This window comes from Channa argus, chromosome 3 (genome assembly GCF_033026475.1).
Source record: "Channa argus isolate prfri chromosome 3, Channa argus male v1.0, whole genome shotgun sequence".
Classification (NCBI taxonomy): Eukaryota; Metazoa; Chordata; class Actinopteri; order Anabantiformes; family Channidae; genus Channa; species Channa argus.
Window position 1 is genome coordinate 22,005,000 of NC_090199.1, and position 20,622 is coordinate 22,025,621.

General features: G+C 40.1%; 2 protein-coding genes across 7 annotated transcripts; one reads left to right on the top strand and one right to left on the bottom strand.

Moving 5' to 3' along the window:
• Nucleotides 1–3: 3 nt before the first annotated feature.
• Nucleotides 4–12,740, top strand: rfx1b (regulatory factor X, 1b (influences HLA class II expression)). Of its 5 annotated transcripts, none has more exons than XM_067497954.1 (18): nt 4–157; nt 1,281–1,656; nt 5,005–5,102; nt 5,220–5,312; nt 6,735–6,808; nt 6,950–7,265; nt 7,358–7,539; nt 7,624–7,743; nt 7,925–8,046; nt 8,320–8,438; nt 8,982–9,085; nt 9,191–9,342; nt 10,415–10,512; nt 10,793–10,942; nt 11,041–11,252; nt 11,349–11,502; nt 11,590–11,635; nt 11,728–12,740. In XM_067497954.1, the coding sequence occupies exons 2-18, from the start codon at nt 1,308–1,310 to the stop codon at nt 11,904–11,906; spliced, it is 2,568 nt and encodes an 855-aa protein (XP_067354055.1). In that variant the 5' UTR covers nt 4–157; nt 1,281–1,307; the 3' UTR covers nt 11,907–12,740. The 5 variants fall into 5 exon arrangements, with proteins under 5 accessions (XP_067354055.1, XP_067354058.1, XP_067354059.1 ...); XM_067497957.1 differs by having other exon boundaries at nt 5,223–5,312; XM_067497955.1 differs by lacking the exon at nt 4–157 and adding an exon at nt 227–350.
• Nucleotides 12,741–14,378: 1,638 nt separating this feature from the next.
• dcaf15 (DDB1 and CUL4 associated factor 15) lies at nt 14,379–20,427 on the bottom strand. Of its 2 annotated transcripts, XM_067497960.1 has the most exons (13): nt 20,267–20,427; nt 19,560–19,657; nt 18,823–18,961; nt 18,596–18,702; nt 18,330–18,475; nt 18,093–18,254; nt 17,195–17,809; nt 17,005–17,096; nt 16,528–16,650; nt 16,160–16,242; nt 15,881–15,985; nt 15,683–15,798; nt 14,379–15,185 (listed from the first exon to the last, which is right to left on the bottom strand). In XM_067497960.1, exons 1-13 carry the CDS (start codon nt 20,360–20,362, stop codon nt 15,130–15,132), a joined length of 1,938 nt encoding a protein of 645 aa, XP_067354061.1. In that variant the 5' UTR covers nt 20,363–20,427; the 3' UTR covers nt 14,379–15,129. The 2 variants fall into 2 exon arrangements, with proteins under 2 accessions (XP_067354061.1, XP_067354062.1); XM_067497961.1 differs by lacking the exon at nt 16,528–16,650.
• Between the last annotated feature and the right edge of the window lie 195 nt (nt 20,428–20,622).

The following is a 20,622-nucleotide window of genomic DNA, read 5'->3' on the forward strand; positions in this document are numbered from 1 at the left end:
CAAGAGGGTAGCAACAGTTGCCCCGGTGAAGGCAAGGCGCCATAGTCACGGTAGTCCTGGCGACAAGAACCAAGCAACGGGAGTCAACAACAACAACCTAAATCTAAGGGAAAAAAACTTTAACGTCTAAAAAGGACATTACTCGGATAACCCGGAGGTAAAAAGTACAATATTTCAGAAATATAGTTTCATTTTCTGTAAATTAGTTACGTTTGCTTGTTTGTACAGTCGTAAGCGGTAATGCGAAATTGCTCTAGCGTGTCGATGATGAAAGTGGTTGCTAGCTTCTTTCCAAACGCAGACCGTTGTTATGGCGATGTCAGATCTTTGATAAGAGCACAAGATGGCGGGTGTGTTATAATACCAATCGTACTCTTTTTAGCTAATTTGCCATCATGTGTAGAGTTTGCTCTAGTTTCGATTACTGTGGTATTAGAATAAGATGCGATTGGTGACGTACTGGTATATTTATTGACCATTCAACACAAGTAGCTAGCAACTAGCTAGCTTCCTTTAACGTCACAACGTGAGGTGCTAGCTGGCAAAGCTATCACTCGCTTTCTCAACTCACTTTTCGAACAAGCTACACATTGACATAGACTTTGGACACAGAAAAAACACAGAAAGCTGCTCACACAACTAAATCATTAATATGTGCTAAACTCTAACGTACAATAGCGTGTTTCATATTGTTTTTGTGACTTTGAAAAAGTTTTTGGTGTGACATTGAATTCGGCAAGTCACTCGTGAAAACGGTGTGCAACCCTCCGATCATCTGATTGTCTTGTTTGCCGTGTTGGTTTACGCAGGAGGGGCTTATTTTCCGGTGGGATCTTCTGACGTCCTGACTGACTGTGGGTTGATTTACTTAAAGGGAATCCACTGTCCACTGTTGCATACTTTATCAGTTTTAGTCACATGTTTCATTTCATATGAAATACTATCGCCATTGCGCATTAACCTTGGTTTCGAGATTAAATTAATTGCGTTATGGTGCTTAAATGTGTTAAATTAATTGCGTTATGGTGCTTTAATGTGTACTGTGCGTTTCATACTCGACCACACAGGAAAGGCTCCAGAATACTGCATAGTGTAGGACAAAAGCCTTACTTCCTCTTCTGGTTTAGCTTCCATTCTCTCACACACACACAAATACACACACGCAAACACAGCCTAGTATTTTTCCAAACCTAGAGGTGAAGTAATATTGCAACAAGTATGTTTCTCTGCATGTTTGTAGCACTTTCATTAATCAATGCTGTCTTTTGTTTTTAACACAGTGGCTGTGGCTCAAAGCATTGGTTGCCATGGCAACTTCAGGATACTCTGGAGACCTTCAGCCTCAGCAGAACAACACAGTAACCATAGCAACACCTGCTGTCACCACACCTTCATCTGCAAAGACAGCACACTTCCTGTCCGAGATTCCGGCAACCTCTGGCTCTATTGCAACAGCTAACCAATCAATCACTGCCTCAAAAACAGGACAGGATGCGCTGTGTTCTCAAGCGCCGCCTACTCAGGCCCAGAACCAGAAGCCAGTGGTCCTGACCACTCCCACACAGCACTATGTAACCAATGAAATCCAACACTCTGGAGTCCAGAAGAGCAATGGTCAGAGCAACTCACCTCAGTACATCATAGTTACTGTAACAGGTGAGAAACCAAAAACAAACTGACACACGCCTACATAATACTTACTTTTTACACACACACACACATACACAATACGACCCATGACACATATTTAGTGGGCTTCATGTTCTCCCATTGGACTTTGTAGAACCACCTTTTGCTGCAATTACAGCTGAAAGTCTTTTGGGGTATGTCTCTACCAGCTTTGCACATCTAGAGAAAAAAATTTTTGGGTTCATTCTTCTTTGCAAAATAGCTCAAGCTCAGTCAGATTGGATGGAGCAAGTCTATGAACAGCAATTTTTAAGTCTTGCTACAAATTCTCAGTTGGATTTAGGTCTGAATTTTGACTCATTCTAAAACGTGAATATGCTATAATATAAACCATTCCATTGTAGCTCTCGTTGTATGTTTAGGGTTGCTGTCCTGCTGGAAGCTGAACCTACGGATCAGTCTTAAGTCTTTTGCAGACTAACAGGTTTTCTTCTATCAATTCTGACCAGCTTCCTTTTCCCTAGTGAAGAAAAGCATCCCCACAACATGATGCTGCCGCCACCACCATGTTTCACGGTGGGGATGGTGTGTTTAAGGTGATGTGCAGCTTTGGGTTTCCGCCGCACATAACATTTTGCATTTAGGCCAAAAAGTTAATTTTAGTCTCATCTGACCAGAGCACCGTCTTCCATGTTTGCTGTGTCTCCCACATCATTCTTTCAACGCTGGCTTTCTTCTTGCCACTCTTGCACAGTACTTATAGTTGTCCCGTGGTCAGATTCTCCCACCTGAGCCTTGAATCTCTGAAGCTCCTCCAGCGTTATCATGGGCCTCTTGGCTGCTTTTCTTATTAATGCTCTCCTTGCCCGGCCTGTCGGTTTAGGTGGACGACCAAGTCTTTGTAGGTTTCCAGTTGTGCCACACTCTTTCCATTTTTAAATGATAGCTTGTACATTGCTCCGTGAAATGTTCAAAGCTTGAGTTATTTTTTTTTTTTTTAATACCCTAATCCTGGTTTAAACTTCTCCATGTTTTATTCCTCACCTGTCTGGTGTTTTCCTTGGACATGATGGTTTTTGTTCACTAATGTTCTCCATCAAACCTCTGAAGGGCTTCACAGAACAGCTGTATTTATACTGAGATTAAATTACACACAGGTGGACTCTATTTATTAATTAGGTGACTTCTGAAGGCAACTGGATTTTAGTTAGTGGTGTCAGAGTAAAGGGGGCTGAATACAAATGCACGCCACACTTTTCAGATATTTATTTGTAAAAACATTAGAAAAACCATTCATCGTTTGCTATTCACTTCACAATTATGTACAACTTTGTGCTGGTCTATCATATAAAATCTCAATAAAATAGATTTATGTTTGTGGTTGTAACGTGACAAAATGTGGAAAAGATCAGGAGTATTAATGATTTTTTCAAGGCACTGTATATGATGGTAGATTTCTTCTACTCTGCTGCTTTTGTTTTCTATAGATATAACGGTATAAAGTTGTTTTTATTATTATTATTATTATTTAAGTGTACAATTTTTGGAGTGGTGCAGAAAATTTAATGAAACGCCTGTATCTAAGGTAGGTCATGTAATGTAATATGTGCTTTCAAAACTTTTTCAAATTTCCTAATGCATCCTGAAACAAAAAAAGTAAATTAAAGTATGGTGCTAACTAGTTGAAGTTATAGAGAATTGACACTGTTGTCTATCTGTATGTTTATTTTAGGGCTGTCTATTCGTAGATGTTTTTGCCTGACCTTATCAAGTAACACTGTGTACTCTTACCCAGAGTGAGTGTCATTGGCCGGAAACTTCTTTCATTCTCATGGAGTAAGAGTCCTGAGTTAGCTAATAACTGCTTGTTAAAAATTCCCCCATATCTGAAATGTTTATTGCAATAGATATACCGCAGCTGGATATTAGTTAATAGAGTTATGTAGCTAAATTATGGTAATGAACAACAAATCTGAAAAATCTGAAAAACTCACTTTGATTGATACATACATCTGGAAATTTACAATAGCTCCAAAGGCAAAGTACATACAAGAGATAAAGCATTAAGATTAAGTAATACATGCAACACATGTACGTGTTCGATTACTTTATATTATCCAATTGTTTTTATCATGGATTATGCAGCATCCATGATTTCTAAAAATATTTTCAAATTATATCTTGTCACACCACAATACAGTTTTGTACTTAAGTCTATTTATGCAGTCTATTTTAAATGTGCACAGGCCATACGATGATGGTAATATTTCTGGAGTTTATTTTGGAGTTGGTTTTCTAAGATGTTCCTGAGCCCATGCAGTGCCACACGAAGATTACTGCCATTTAACATTGTTTTTTTCACATAGATTTCTCTGGATTCTCTGAAACAGGTTAATTAAATTATGAATTGTAGATGATGAAATCCTCAACATTAATAATTTTTTTTTCTTTAACCAATCCTTACTTCTGAAAGACTCAGCTTCTTTGGGATGCTCTTTTTATAGCAAGTCATAATACTGACCTGTTGCTATTTAAACTCATTAGGTGTAAAATATTCCACAAGGGGTTTGTGTTTTTTTTTTGTTTTTGTTTTCTTTCATTGCCCCTCACCCACCTTTTTTTAGATGTGTTGCTGTCATCAAATAAAAAAATAATCATATACACTTACTGGTCACTTCATTAGATACCCCTGTACAATCTAATTCAATCCACTAGGTTTGACATCAATTCTACTTTTACAAAGTTAAAATGTTTTAAATTCTCTTTTTTTTTTAAGTTGAAACTCAGAAAGTTGATAAATCTATTACCTGTTTATTATGGAGGTCATAGTGAGTAGTGGAGTTGTTCTGGATTGCATTATATTAAAAGGTGGTTCTAATGGTTTAACCCCTTTTTGGAATTTTAAATAGGGTGGCCAAAGCATTAATGTACAGTTAAAGGAAGATGTTTTCTCACCTGAAGGACATATAAAAATAGGGAATATTACCCTGTCCTCTCTGCATGCCCCACTTCTGTTTTCTCTCTGTTTCCTTCATCCCTCGTGTATCTTTCATTTCCTTTTCTCATCTGATCTGCATGTTTACAAGATGGTTGGATTTCTCTCTCCATCTGGTGAGATTAGCTGTTCAAGGCTGTCCTTCTGTATGCAAGATATAAGGATGAAAGAGAGATGGACAGACGCTGGTACTCGTGATCAGTCTCTGCTCAGTTGAGCAAAAACCGAAACTTAGTTGCAGGATGTATTGCGGTGGCTGTTATTACAATTTGGAAGCAGTATGTCGTGAGTACTGAACTTGTGGTGATGGCTTTTTAATTAAGTTTTATTAGATCCTCTGATGAAACTTCTCTCCCTCACCCTCTATGTTCCATTCCCAGAGGGTTCTGTTCACTCCAGTGACAGTCTGTCAGACTCCAGCCCACCTGCCCCTGGTGTTCCTACTCAGGTTGTTCAACAAATGCAGACTACCCCACAGGTAAGAATATATATAAACCCCATCAAATTGTTATTTGACCATGTAGGAGCAGTTAACAACGAAAAAGGTTGGGCGGTGCTTAAGTTTCTTTCCGACACTGTGGCTTTTACTCACCAGCAGAGGTCAGTGTTGCAAGCTGTGTCGCAGGCAGCCAAGAGGATTCAGACAGGCCACATCAACAATCTGCAATCTGTGCACATTAACCAGGAGGTAAATGAACAAACACAAGGCATTTTGTGTGTTCAATAAATAGAAATTTACCAATGCCAATGTGGAGGTAATATCATGTGTTCAAAATTAAACATTTTCTCAAGTGTTGTCATTAAAACCAATTAACAGGATGTTATACAGAAAGCGTCTTGTGACTGTAAAGCTATTTAAGCTATTGCTGGCATGAGGGTGATTCTCCCAGGCTACCCTCTCCCTTCCCTGTCATGCTTTTCTAATTTCTGCAGCACTCACCTGCATAACCATTAGGTGTTTGTCATTATCGAATTACAACAAATGAGTATATGGTAAAATTTACCAATCCAGCAGAAATTCTCTTGTTGGTTGGAGTGCAGTATAATGAGTTGCCTAATTCGGCGAGTTCACATAGCACTTCTCCACAAAAAGAGTTGTTTTGGAACGTGATCAGTTATCTTAACCACGGCAGCTGCAGTGGATCACAGTTGTCTTTGGACGAGAGATGGGATACACCCTATTCAGATTAGTAATGTGTCTTAGGGCACTTTTTTGTATATAGAGATAAACTTTCCATATCTGGGCAATTTAGTCACCAGCTAACTGCATGTCTTTGGATTGTGGGAGGAAACTGGAACACCCAGACACAACCCATGGATGCACAGTGAGAACATGCAAACTCCACACAGAAAGGCCACAGTCAGTAGATGGATTTAAACCGGGGGTCTTCCGTGAGGCAGCAGTGCTTTTTCACTCCACCATTGTGTGGCCCAGTTTTGGAATATATTATTATAACAAAAATTAGAAAAGCTTACATACAGTATCATTAAATAAAAATACAATTATATTCACCTCTAACCTATGCTTTCTTTCACATTCTCTACCCGAATTGCTGTACTGTGATGCTATTGGTCATGTTACATCAATAACATTGTTATTTAATGGCTGAATGTCCTCTGCTCTTTCTTTATTTCCTTAGTTTTGTTCCCTAATACCTTTACTAAAATTCAGTGAACAGTGGCTTTTATTGTTCCAGCTTGGTCCCTTCTTTGAAAAACGCCTCTTGATGCAGTAACAGAGAGCAGCTTGCTTTTTAATATTTTAAACACATATATAAAGTTGCTCTAATTAACTTTTACTAAGCATATTTGCATCTTTCAATTTATTTTCTAGTAAACCTCATATTTCACATTAGAGTCAAAGTTGGTGGGGAACAAAATGGATCCAAAAGGGGAGTGTGAACTGGGTTTATAGAAACATGAACTGAAATGAATGTTAGCGTTGTTCCATGTCTGCTTAATGTGTTAATAGACAGTTGTTTACCAAATTTATGATTAGACATTTATAATGTGATAATATGCTAACACCATGTTTATATCATGCTATGCTGTCCCCACATCATAAAATCAATTGTTGCTGTTTCAAGTGGCCTCTTTGCTTATTGTTTAGGTGGAGCATGTGTACTCTGGCCAGGTGCAGTATGTAGATGGAGCAGGAGACACAAACTTTTCCACATCCACCATGTGAGTAGAGAGGAAGCTTTTTGTGCATGTTAAATACCTTGGAGACACAGTCTCACATAAATGTAAAGGAACCTCATCAGAAAGTTGTGCCTATACTTCACTCATATGAGTCTCTGTGTGTACATGTCTTTTCTTGTCCAGTCGACCAAGCAACTACCCCTTCTCCGACTCGCCCCTCTACTCCCAGACCCCTCCCAGCTCCTCCTCCACCTACTATGAGACCACACCCAGTAGTGAGTCAGACATCACCAACTCTGTAACCTCACAGCCTGTTTCTGTGGCAACAGGAGGAGCCAACAGCGGGACAGCTGCTGCAGGTGGAGCAGGCTATGTCATTCAAGGAGGTTATGTGTTAGGAGGAGGAGGGGGAGGTGGAACAGGAGGAGCAGCAGTGGCAGGTGGAGGAGGAGGAGGACAGAGTTACTCTAGCCCTAATTCTCGTGCCCCACCTGCTACTGTAAGTACTGAAGTTGTAAAAATATAATTTTATCATATTCTATGATATGAAGGTTCAGAAAATGAAATTCTGAAATCGTCCACCATTTTTAGGTGCAGTGGCTGTGTGATAACTACGAGGGGGCAGAGGGGGTTAGTTTACCTCGCTGCACGCTCTATTACCACTACCTTCTTCACTGCCAGGAGCATAAACTAGAACCTGTTAATGCTGCATCTTTCGGCAAACTCATAAGGTCTGTCTTCATGGGTCTACGTACACGGAGATTAGGGACCAGGTAAATACACACCAAACACGCATCTACCTTTATTTTGCTGCACTACTATCTCAGATCATTGTCACAAGTATGTCCTTGTTTTAGAGGCAATTCTAAGTACCACTACTATGGTCTGAGGATCAAATCTGGATCCCCTCTGCTCAGACTGATGGATGAACAGCAGCACATGGCAATGAGGCAGCAGCCTTTCTCACAGAAAAACAGGTATCCACACAAGGACACAAAATTAGTGCATGTTTGTGGTAAAAGTTGTCTAAATGTGGTAAATAATACTATCAAACAGCAAGATGTAACCTTTTGGCCCATGTTCAAGTGCTCCAACAGAACCTGTGTCTTCACTGAGGCTCTTTCTCTTTCCCTGAATGATTGGTGATTTTGCAAACAGGATAAAGCCAGTTCAGAAGACACAGGGGATGACCAATGGGACATCAGGTGGGACAGGTCAACAGCAGGCAGCAGCACTCTGTGATATTTCAGCCCAGGTGCAACAATATCAGCAGTTTCTGGGTGAGGACATGTTCCGCCTGTACCGTTTCATCATTTTCACCATTGTTTTCTTGCAAGACACACTCACCTATTGTATGACTTTATTTTAAAAACTTAATAATTTCATACAATGAATTTCCAGTTACTCTCTTGGTCATGATGCTGTAAATGAGCTATGTTAACACTGTAAATATTTGTGATGAAAATGAGATCTGACATGTGAAACTGAAGATCTTGATGTTTTATCTCCATATTTCATCTCTTTTATGTTTGTCTGTGTTCAATCTCATGTAGAGGCGTCACGGCCGCTGCCAGAGTTTGGGGATATGGATCTGCAAGACCGGACTTTGCCTGATGGGATCATGTTAGCACACCTTAAGGCCTTTCAGACTCTCTATAGAGAACACTGTGAGGTACTGTAGGCAGCCATCAAAGTTAATCAAATTAATGTAAAATTGACTATTTTGTTTTGTCCCCCTGAAGGGAAAAGCCAAAAGGAGTTGATCTTAGTTTAGTCTCAGTGCACTTGGTCACACACTTTTCTGTAATTATTGCTAAAATCACATTTCAGTAACATTCGTCTGTTTTATATTTTTTTAAAAAGTAGATTTATTGTCTAGCACAAAGTGAATATTCGGTGGGTCAGTGGTGGAGCATTGGGTTTTGAATCCCACCCCACCAGGTGTGGCCCCGCCTTGCCACCAAGGGCGAGATAAAATGGTAGGGTTGTGGCAGGAAGGGCTGATGGCAAATCAGCGTGCAGAACACGTTTCGCTGTGGGGACCCCTAAAGGGACAAGCCGACAGCAGTTGATCTTTGACATAGTGGCTTTTTAACTAAATGCATTTCAAGCTCCCTGTACTAATGGGGCAAATCATTTCTAATGAAAATAACAAGCACAAAGAAGCCATGATTGTGAAGAAGGTTTACACATCTCCAATGTGTGCTCCCTACAGGCCATTCTTGATGTAATGGTCAATCTGCAGTTCACTCTCGTAGAAACACTGTGGAAATCCTTCTGGAGGTTCAGCCAGAGCCATGACACAGAATCAAACGACCTGTAAGTATTCAAGGTTCACACTCACATAATGATCAAAGAAATAGAAGTGCATATAGCTCATCCACTGCTTCATTTGTGTCAAATTTGTCTTACCCACACCTCTAGGCAAAATGAGTCTGAAAAGCGTCTGACCAAATCCCGTCTGGTGGTGTTGTGTAAGTTTGAGCCAGTGCTGCTTTGGACAAAAGAGTGTGACAACCTGCTCTACCAGACTTTAGTGGAGATCCTTATCCCTGATGTCCTGAGACCCATCCCTAGTAAGTTAAAAAAACACATAAAAAGCAGTGACCCAGAAATGAATTAGCTGTATATATGGACCAAATAGTTTACTTATTGTAAAATTAATAATAGACATTGTGATCTGAAGCGAGAGCAGGAAGCAGGTAGAGGAACATCTAGAGAGGTGGAGGTTTGCTCTGTAAAGCAGAGAATTGAAGCTTAGCCACAGTAAAACAGAATACGTGTGTGAATGTGAGGGACCCAGGTGGAACGGTGAGGTTACAGGGAGCAGAGGTGAAGAAGGTGCAGGACTTTAAGTACTTAAGGTCAACGGTTTAGAGCAACGGAGAGTGTGGAAAAGAGGTGAAGAGGCGAGTGCAGGCAGGTTGGAACGGTTGGAGGAAAGTGTCAGGTGTGTTGTGTGATTAAAGAGTATCAGTATAAGTTGTTCTTTTTGGGAGTGTCTAGGATGGACAGGATCAGGAATGAGGACATCAGATGGACAGCTCATGTTAGATGTTTTGGAGATAAAGTCAGAGAGGACAGATTGAGGTGGTTTGGACATGTTCAGAGGAAAGACTGAATATATCAGTAGAAGGACGCTGAGGTTGGAGCTGCCAGGCAGGAGGTCTAGATGAAGAGCAAAGAGGGGATTTATGGATGTAGTGAGAGAGGACATGAAGTTAGTTGGTGTGAGACAAGAGGATGCAGAAATCATGAACTAATAAATACTTATGTATTATTATGGGTTTAACCACCTGTTATCACATAAACCAGATAAAATCAGTTCTTCTTTGACCAACAGTGACCTTTGACCCATATTTTCTATTAATTATTGTACACGTTTTTCTGTACCATAATCAATATTGTTTTAAATACCCTGTTTTATTCTGGAGTACTTTAAGTAAAATGTGGATAATCTTCTTAGTACTTTTACTTTATTCAAAGATTTAAAGTGGTACAGTAGTATTTTGAATGAGGTGTTTGGTATAAACAGAGCTGATTATTGCTTTTTGAAAAAAAAAAAAGCACAGCAAAAGAAATTTAATTTTAAAGGTTTTACTTTATTCTAAATATTTAATCTCTAAATAACCACCATCTCTGTCCCAGGTGCCTTAACTCAGGCCATCCGTAACTTTGCCAAGAGTTTGGAAAACTGGCTGACAGGTGCCATGATGAACATCCCAGAAGAGATGGTTCGCATAAAGGTATGTCTGCTTATAGACTGATTACGTAAAATGTACTTTTAAAATGTTGATCTTTTTATTTTGTACCTGTATATGGCCACGTGTCTGCAATATCTGAGATCTATCCAGATGAAATTCATCTTTGTGTGAAATTGTGTACTGGGTGACAATTTACAATCCTATTTCCAGTCATACGGTATATAAACCTACAGCTTTGAAGACAATTGCATTGGGTGTTTGCAATCAGGGAAAAAACAGAATGAGAAAAACTAAGTTTATCTCATTGCATCTGTTGCCTCAGGTGGTGTGTTTAGGCTCCTTCTCCCAGACGCTGCGTCGCTACACCAGCCTGAACCACCTGGCCCAGGCTGCTCGCGCTGTCCTCCAAAACTCTGCCCAGATTAACCAGATGCTCTCCGACCTCAACCGAGTGGATTTCACCAATGTGCAGGTGGGTACTTCTGTCTCTTTTCTGCCTGTTTTTTTCTTGTGTTGATGTGAAAGTGAAAAAGAGCAGAATTCTGACTCTACCCACCGGTTTCCTTCCAGGAGCAGGCATCCTGGGTGTGTCAGTGTGAAGACCGTGTGGTCCTAAGGCTGGAGCAAGACTTTAAAATGACTCTGCAGCAACAAAGCTCTCTGGAGCAGTGGGCTACCTGGCTGGATGGTGTTGTGTCCCAGGTCCTTAAGCCCTATGAGAACAACCCAGCTGCCTTACCCAAGGCCGCAAAGGTCTTCCTACTAAACTGGTCTTTTTATAGGTGAGGGGGGAAAGGTCTCTGCAGCACCTAGGTCTACATCTTTAAGGTTTTCTGTTAAAGATACATTTTTTTAGATCTTTTTTGCCTTTTCACCAGTTCTATGGTAATCCGGGACCTGACCCTGCGCAGTGCTGCCAGTTTTGGTTCCTTTCACTTGATCCGCTTGTTGTATGATGAGTATATGTACTACCTGATAGAGCACAGAGTGGCCCAGGCTAAAGGAGAGACGCCCATTGCAGTCATGGGAGAAGTATGTGTCAGCATGGACAGTCACATAGTGCACTCTGCATTTGATTATAAATGTTCATAAATGTCCAATTCTTAATGTGTGTTGCAGTTCGCCAGCACTGTCAAAAGCCGTATCTGTCCAGACCTGGAAAAAGGTAAATTCAGCTGCGTTTTTTTTTTTCAATATTTTAAGTTTAATGTTATGCTCCAGCTTCTAACTTGGGCACTCGTTGTGACTGGCTTTCAGAAGAAGAAGAGGACGATGAGGATGAGGAGAGTGAGGAGGAAAGCGGAGATCTGGTGCTTCAGTCAAGCTCTCTGGGCGCGGTCAGTGATGAGAAGGAGTCGGTGGAACCACCAGCCAAGCAGCCCAGGACAAGTTTAAATCTGCACACAGTGACTGACACCCACAGTACACAACCATAGCTAACCATCTTTAGAATTAACATACACACATACAGCTTTGCTATGAGTTTAACATCATGTCATCCCAATTTGTCATTCTGTGTTCAATTCTGATTTGCAAACAGATGGTGTTCGGTGTTGAGTGTTTGGTCGTGTGTGTGTGTGTGTGTGTGTGTGTGTGTGTGTGTGTGTGTGTGTGTGTGTGTGTGTGTGTGTGTGTGTGTGTGTGTGTGTGTGTGTGTGTGTGTGTGTGTGTGTGTGTGTGCGCAAGTGCAAATGTGGGAGTGCACGTTGCTGCTTAGATATTTAGTACTTTTGTGCTGCCATTCATTTGTTTTTTCTTTTTGATTTTGCCTTCACTTGCTCAGTTACTCTCTTTCCTCATTTCCTGTGCCTTCCCTTTCTATCCAGTGGCTAAATGACAATAGCTACACCTGTCCAGACATAATTGAGAAATTATACTGTATATAGTATATGCTATACTCTTGAGTCCCTCCTGTCTCACCTTAAACACTGACCTGTTTCCTGTGGAGAGATGAGAAGACTCCAGTGTTCCTCATTTCATCTAAACTCAAAAATATCTATTACATTGCCTTGAAAGCAATGACTATGCAGGAGAGGCTGGACTGAATTATCTGATAAGTACTCGTTTTAAGTAGTAGCATTTAAAATGATACTACAACTTGAGTTTTGTTTGCACGTAAATAAATACTTGCCGCTATATTTGGATGCCATACTTTACATTTTTTTAAATGTAATCTGTTATTGAGTTGGCAAACTAACTGATACCCTGTGCCTTTGAGAGATTTCTAGCCTGAAAAGCTTGTATTCTATATATTCTGTATTGGTGGATTATTAAATAAAGGTCCTATGAAGTAATCGTGCTGATGTCATGTACTGTTGCTAGCTTTAAAAACTAAACAGAGTGTGCACCTAGTTTGCTTTTCTGTGTCCACTCTTTCTCCCCTTTCTCATCCATTCATTTTCATTCTCCTGTTTTACACACACACCTTGAATCAGCCACAGGACATGGCCAAAGCTTATCCCACCCTATCAGCAGCCCTTCTTAAACTGTATCCATGACAACCTTTTTACAAGCTCCAGCTATATCAAAGTTTTTGTAGTTTTAAAGCTAGATGTTTATTTTTTGAGTATCACTGTTGAATATATCGTAGATAAACTATGTGTACCTTTTGTGAAAACTGTCATACAGTGTATATTTCTATGTTGTTTAACCATGATTGCCTTAAGAAATATGTTGTGATATGTCCACCATAGTATTGATATATATTTTTGTTGTGATGACAATGATGGACCAAGCATGTAAATATGGGGACTTTCTAGCTAGAGCACATGCTAAAACAGCAGCTTCTCACATGGTATGAGCAGGCGTTAATTTTATATGTGTTGGAACTTTAGTGCTTAAGGAAGAAAAAAATAATATTTTATTAGATGTTACAACCAAGATCCCACCAAAGAAAAGACATTGTACATTTACATAAAATCCATATGGTGAGGGACAATTAAAGTCTGACTTGGAAAATTAAAAAGTGTAAAATGCCACAATTAAAAAAAATTTTGTTTAGAATTATGTCCCTTGCTTGTGCTGCTGAAGCTTTTATAAATGAGATTCTTTTGATGTTATTCTGAATATCTTTGTACTTAAACCTGTGCTAAACATTTGGAGCTTTATTCTCTCTGTTAACTAAAAGGTTGTGATTGCCTCAATAATTTGTGAACTATTTTTTTTCTTTATGGGACTACTTGACATTGCCATTTCATTCAACCAGCTTTTAATGCCTTTAATCCAAGTTGTGCAGCTTTTTTGGCTTGTGGCTCCCTATATGAGCATTCTGGACCGAGAGAGATATATAGACTTTTAATCTCTAATATGATACAAGTTTTTAAACCACTACATCCTACAATATCCACAATGCAAAATTCTTTGACCCCCCAAACTAATACTAACCAATAACCTTTGGTGAAACCACATGTTCAATGTTAAATTGTAAAGTCCAAAGAACAAGCACTGTTAATTTTAGTGTCTTAGTCCGGGCAAATTATTTAAACCGCAGAAAGCTTATCCAACCCTACAAAAGACATAATATAACTATAAAAGTAATACTTCTTGTGGTGAGTACATTGAAACTCACAGGTAAAATTGGTATGGTGCCACTGATCTTTTCCTCCCTTTTTTTTTTTTTTTGCATAGCTTGACTGGCCCAAGATAGTGATCATAGGATTGCTGAACCATTAATACATTCCTCAATAATCCCTGCCAGAATACGATGCTACATCTTTTATGTGATTAAGTCTGTTAGCCTAAAGGTTTTTGAAAACCTAAGAGGGAAAAAATTGATGGATATAAACAATTAAATCCTTTCAAAATTGCTTCTCAAATTTCAAGTATCTATATTAATGAATTTGAACTTGTGACAAACATTATCTCAGTGTGTATTATTGCTTAATGAATTTAAAACCAACCAAAACCAAAATGTTTTAGCATTTTATTTTAACAAAACATACCAATAGAACGCAGTCTTAGTTACATGCCAGTAAACAAAGGGCACTGCTAATGAGCTGTGCTTTCGAGTCCAACAATCCTCTCTTTCTATGAAACAGGTTTTGGGAGTCAAGTAATGCAGTACTCATTTTATTAAGTCTTATTTCAAATACTGCAGCATTATAAATCAACACGGCTTGACTGAACTGGTCCAGATGAGAAAACAACTGCTTCAAAAGCAGCAGAAGTTGTCAAATGTCACATACACATATTACAAACATGCATGTACACACTTCACTCACACAGGCAAACACACAAACACCTGGCATTCATCTTATCAACATCAACCAGCTGCAGATAATGTAGACATTCTGTTACAGACAATCACACTAAACACTCAAACTACAATAACAGTACATGTTTATGTATTTAAAAAAATAATAATAATAAAGGTAAAAACTAAGAATGTGTTCACTTCAGCTCTTGGATTTGGTGCTTCAAATAATACAGTACACAATTATAAACATAAAATCTATAACCTGATTAAACATAGATCACCTACAAATCAATTTTATAGTATTTCAGGAGTCTTTGTTTACTTTTAATTTGCCACGTGTTTTAACTAAATATTAATAGAGCCAGAGATTTCCTCAGATTAAGGTCAAGTTCCATACTGAAGATGTTGATGTATTTGTGGGCTTTTGTTTCTGCTGCGTTGAGCCATCCAGCTCTCTTCTTTTTTCATAATACAATCCAGGTACATCGATCACTATCTGCCAACACTTGCAAAGAAGACCCTTCATGTGAAAAGATGAGCGAGATTTTAATTAGAATCCATATTCCACACAAATGACTGTAAAACTTTCTGTGCATGTTTTAAAAACACAATGCCCATCTGTATGAAACTCAGTCTTTCTTTTGGCAAGAAGTTGAATTAACAAAAATAAAACTCTGCTTTTCTTACAGAACAGCATGTACTGTGAAGGGAAAGGTGGCAGTTACAGGAAGCATGGTGTGTGGACACCTGCATAAACTCTTGGGGTTTATTGTCGGCTATGTTTGTATCCAACTTGTAAGGTGCTGTACATTTAACTGCCATGTACATAAGATCCAGCTCCCACAGACACTAGAAGCAAAGGTTAAGTGCTGTTTTGTCTAATCCAGTCATATGCACTATGAGATGAATGAATGGGATTCCTTCCAGACAACTGGACTTTTCGAGAAGCTATTTGTCTGTTTTGGATCGACTAGTAGATATTAAAAAACTGTACACAGAAATGTGTATATAATTTACCTTTGTGTAGAGCTTCGTTGGTCATGCGATTGATGTAACGGGAGCTGCTCTCAGGAACCAGCCACTTCATCACCGTGTTGACACAGGATTTTCTGTAAGAGCTCCAAACACTCCCACTGAAGAGACAAAGATTGAAACACATATAACACAACTGAATAATATTAACAAGTGTCGAAGGTGATGGCAGTGGTTACTCACCTGGTCTGACCCTTGACCTCTGTGAGGTCACCAACACCCACAGTGCAACACAAACCTGTGTTTAGGTCCCAGCTAACTTGCAAGTTGGAATGGTAGGTGTTTGGCCTGAGAAGAAAAACAATAAAAAGTGGACCGAGCGAGGACTAAAAATGTTCTATGTGATTGTTGCTGGTAACAAAGAGTAAACGAGACGATATTTCAAGATAAATAAGACACATGGCTGTAGGAAGCGCTGGATAAACTAGAACACAATTTAAGAGCAGAGAGGAAGACAAGTACCTGCAGTGCTCCTCATCGGAGTTGGAGAAGGCCAGTAGCAGCAGACCAATGTTGATCATCACCGTATTAGTCTCCGCACACACCTGACATACATCAAGCACACATTAAATAAAGGTTGATGTGAACAACGTTCTTCCAGTCTTAGTTTACAGCTACAGTGTCTTGGATGTCCAATGGCTGAACAAACAGAGTGCATACCAGTCCACCAGGATATCCCAGTTATTGCTTTGAAGTTGTTTTTCAGATCAGGGACATACAAATTACCTCTATCTATGTACTGTACACTATATCATGTTCTCCTTTGAAATTACTTAGGATGTAATTTAAACTAAAAAGTATGTCTGTAGGTGCATTAATTAGTAATTAACCTCTAATATAACAACATCATAGTCACTGAAGGAGCAGAACTGAGGGGCCCAGGCGGCGTCGCTCCTGATCACCTCATTGATTAGATACTCAAAGTCTAGAGTCAACTGCTCCACACACACACTCTGCAAACAAGAAAACACAAGTTTAAATTTACAAAATCACAAAAGCATAAACAACCCATCAATAATAAAACTGTTGAATTAAGAATGTTTTTTTGGTTTTTAGTTCAGCTCCAGTTTATGTGACCAGAGAAAAGAAAGCCATCACACAGAAATGCTGCAGCCTATTCACCCAAACAAACAATAAGTGGAATGCAAATGTAAGAAAACGCATTAAATATGTAATCAAACACCCCTTTCCTGACCTGGTCATCTGAATAATACAGTAAAAGTAAAAACTTTATCGAAGACTTTTATGAAAGTGGATATACTGCAGTGTTTTTTATATATTAGAGCCAAACACACACAAACACACACCTGTCCATTGTATGGCCCAGTGATCAGCTGCAGGTTCCGTCCTTTCAGATCAGTGACTGTAAAAGGTAGCTGGACTTTATCATCTTCATAACCTAGAGACAAAAGAGGGACAGCTGGGTCAGTGGTTTCAAACTTGACCTGATTAGAATTTCTTTAATCCCTTTTCTCTGAGTCTTCCTCTGCCTCTCACCTCCAGTACCTCCTGTATTCTGCTCTGCTGCCCCTGGCTGCTGGAGGCGATAATGCAGGCGTAAGTAGTTTACGTATCCAGGTTCACTTGGGGCAGCCTCTTGGGATGAAGGCTGGGTTGGAGGGGACAAGGATGATGAGGCAGAAGGAGTCGGAGACATGACTTGCTCTGCACAGTGGTGCAAACTGTGGCTCACACCTGATATTGATGCTTGTGGTAAACTAGTCCGTCTCTCCTCCTTCCTGTCTCCACAATCCTCCTCCATTCTCCTCTCTACATTTACGCCTTTTTCTCTTGGTATCTTTGCTGCCTCTTTATCACCCCCATCAGCTGTTCTCCGCTCTTGCTGGCTTTCAGTTTCTTTCCCTCCTCCGATATTTGCTCCTCCTCCCTGAGCCCGCCTAAAGAGGTCAGCTGCAAACTCCCGGGCTCTCACAGCTGCCTGTGACTGGCTAGAAGATGAGGGGATAGGGGCAGGGCTGCAAGGTGGTAGTTGGCTTTCTGGAGATCCCTGAGGTAGTGAAGAGGAAGAGGTGGAGGAAAGAGACGAGGAGGCTTGACTAGATAGAGCTGCTCTCTTTGTGTAGAGGACCTGTGATGACTGACCCTGATTACCTTCAGGAGACATACAAAGAAACTGTGAAAATAAGCTTATACTGATGCTTAGCATCAACACAGACATTTACCCGTGTCACAGATTCTTCTGGCAGTGTTCCCTCATCCCACCAAAGTCAGTTCTTTATAAGAATTTTACCATTTTGACCCTTTTGTGATGCCCTATCTGGGTACCTTTGTAGTGCATCTTAGATGGTTAAGAAAATTGCACAGTCAGAGGCAACAGACAGAACAAAAGACAAAGATGTGCCGGAATGATTCATTATTAATGTATGTGTGTTACCTGGAAAGAGTGAGATGCCACAGGCCACCAGAGAGTAGCTAGTGTTTAAGAGGATGACCTGGTCCTTCTTTAGCTGGAAAGCTGGTTGGAAGGTGGGGAATGGATACACCACCTGGTACCTGCTGTTGAGCACAAAGCCGTGCTCCAGACACTCACCACTCCCTGGGGGAGAGACCAAGATAACAAATTAGAAAAAGACGTGGTGAGGTACATCGGCGTGTGTCTGTGTGTGTTTACCTGTGCGGATAGTAGTGGCTGATGGCACTGGGCAGCAGTAAGAGCAAGGTTTGGGAGGAGGCATGGAAGCAACAGTAATGTAGATATCTCTGTTGTTTTCATCACTCATCATCAAATTCATCAGAACTGAGCTTGAACTGCGGGTGCTGGAAAACAGACACACCCTTACAGACTGACTTCTCACTCGTGCACACCGAAAGAACATAATTCTGACTGAAACAGAACCAAATTTAAATGGCTGTTTCAGTGTGTTTATTATTCCTTACTTGAAGCCAAAAATGACAATTTTGGAGTGGTCATTTGGCCATTCACAAACAGTCAGATAGAGGTCACTGTAGATCTCCTCGCCTGCAAACAGACGCACGTGATGGACCTAAAGACACAGAGAAGACATAAAACAATGCACAAGATAAATCTCTATTTATAAGTCTTAATATCTTAATATAATGGTATTGAGTTAGATGTCTGTTGCATATAAACAGGCTTTTTATACCTGCTTTAGACGACTGTGCAGGTTGAACTCCCACCAATACAGATGATAGGTATAAAAGGAGAAATCATCATCTTCTCCACAGTCACTCGTGTAAGACAGAACGTAGCGGCCACATTTGGTGAATCCAAGAAATATATGTCTGGAACCGCAAAGGTGACAGATATGCCCCACTGTATAATACATGGCTCAGCTTGAAAAGTATTATACTTGAAAAATCCCCACTGTAAACATGATGATCACTACCAGGTATGGTACACTTGATTACTATTGACAATACTAATACTGACATTATAAAACAGACCAGGTATCAGCTATGATATGACACAGATTAATGAATAAAGTATAAATAGAACATCAGTGTTGGTGTTAGCTTCCACTATAAGTTATACTGATTCTATAATGGGAACTGCAGCTGCTGTTTGAGTGTCACGGCAATCCCTGGCTTCATAAGGTCTGACATAAAAATTATCCAGATGAGTTCCACACATTGGATATGTGCTCCCTAGACTTCAGTAAATCAGTATCTGGTATACGTTATTATTAGTATATCCCCTACTAGCAGGATTAAAATTAAAAAATTAATCAGCCGCCCTTATTCACATATCCATCATATATGTAATGCATTTATTATAATACTTGTCCTGTATTGCAGTGCATCATGTAATGTGTGGGGCAAGGTGACTAATAAAAAAATGTGTATATGTAGTAAACACACACACACACACACAAACACTGACCCTGCTCTCAGGAACTCCTCGCTGACAATGTTTTTTAGTGGGACACAAACTCGAGGCGGAAGCTTCCTGAAGAGGCGTTGAGAAAACTGTCCCGATAGCTGCAATAAGAGACGTAGTAAACATATGTGTAGGGCAAAATAAAGCACGCTGATGTGCATTAAAGATATAGCTTTTTCATAGGCAGTGGTTTGGGATCAGAAACTTCAACATGATCCCGGACAGTGGAATGTACCCGAGTACCTAATGACTTGAGTCCACAAAGTAAACCAGCTGTCTCGTAAACCTGGCAAACTAGGTTGCAATATTGGGCTGTGGAATACTGCGAGTTGCTGCTGCGGTTTCCCACAAGCTAACGCCGACTGAGCTTTAAGGATAGCGTTACAATCCCACAGATATTTACAAGTTCTTTTGCTAAGAATGCTAAGCCTATTTAATACCATTAGGTTGAGAAGATAACGGTTCTATCGTCAATCAAACTAACAGAGGCCACTTACAAATAACATCGCTATAAAGCAGGAACATCGCAGTGTTTTCATACTTACTAGCATTAGCCAATTGACCTGCCAGCCATTCGCTGCTAGTTAGCGGCTAGCTCTTAGCTAGCTCCGCAGCTCAAGAAGAGGCGGATTTCACTGAAGCAGTCCCACATCGTCTCTAAACGGCTCTTATCGAGTTTTATGTCAAAGATTTTGTGTATTCAAACCTACCTTCCCACGCATGAGAAGTTTCACGACATGGTCTTTATGTTTCCTTTGAGCTTTCTGTTTGTTGTCGTCCTTTTCTGATTTCGAGCTGGGCGCCATCTCTCAATCAACTGTTGTCCGTCGTTACTCTCAAAGCCGTCCTGATTGGTCCACGGGCCGCTCAGGACTGCCCTCACTCGCCGGTAGAACAATCCATCAAAACCCAAACAAAGGTAGGACAAGACCACGCAGTGTAGCCACAATAGGGGTATTATACTGCAGGAGTCCGACATAGGTGGACCCAACTGTGTCTAATAAATCAGGGCCACACACACAGCATGAAAAATAAAATGTAAAAACCAAAACAAAACAAGCAAACC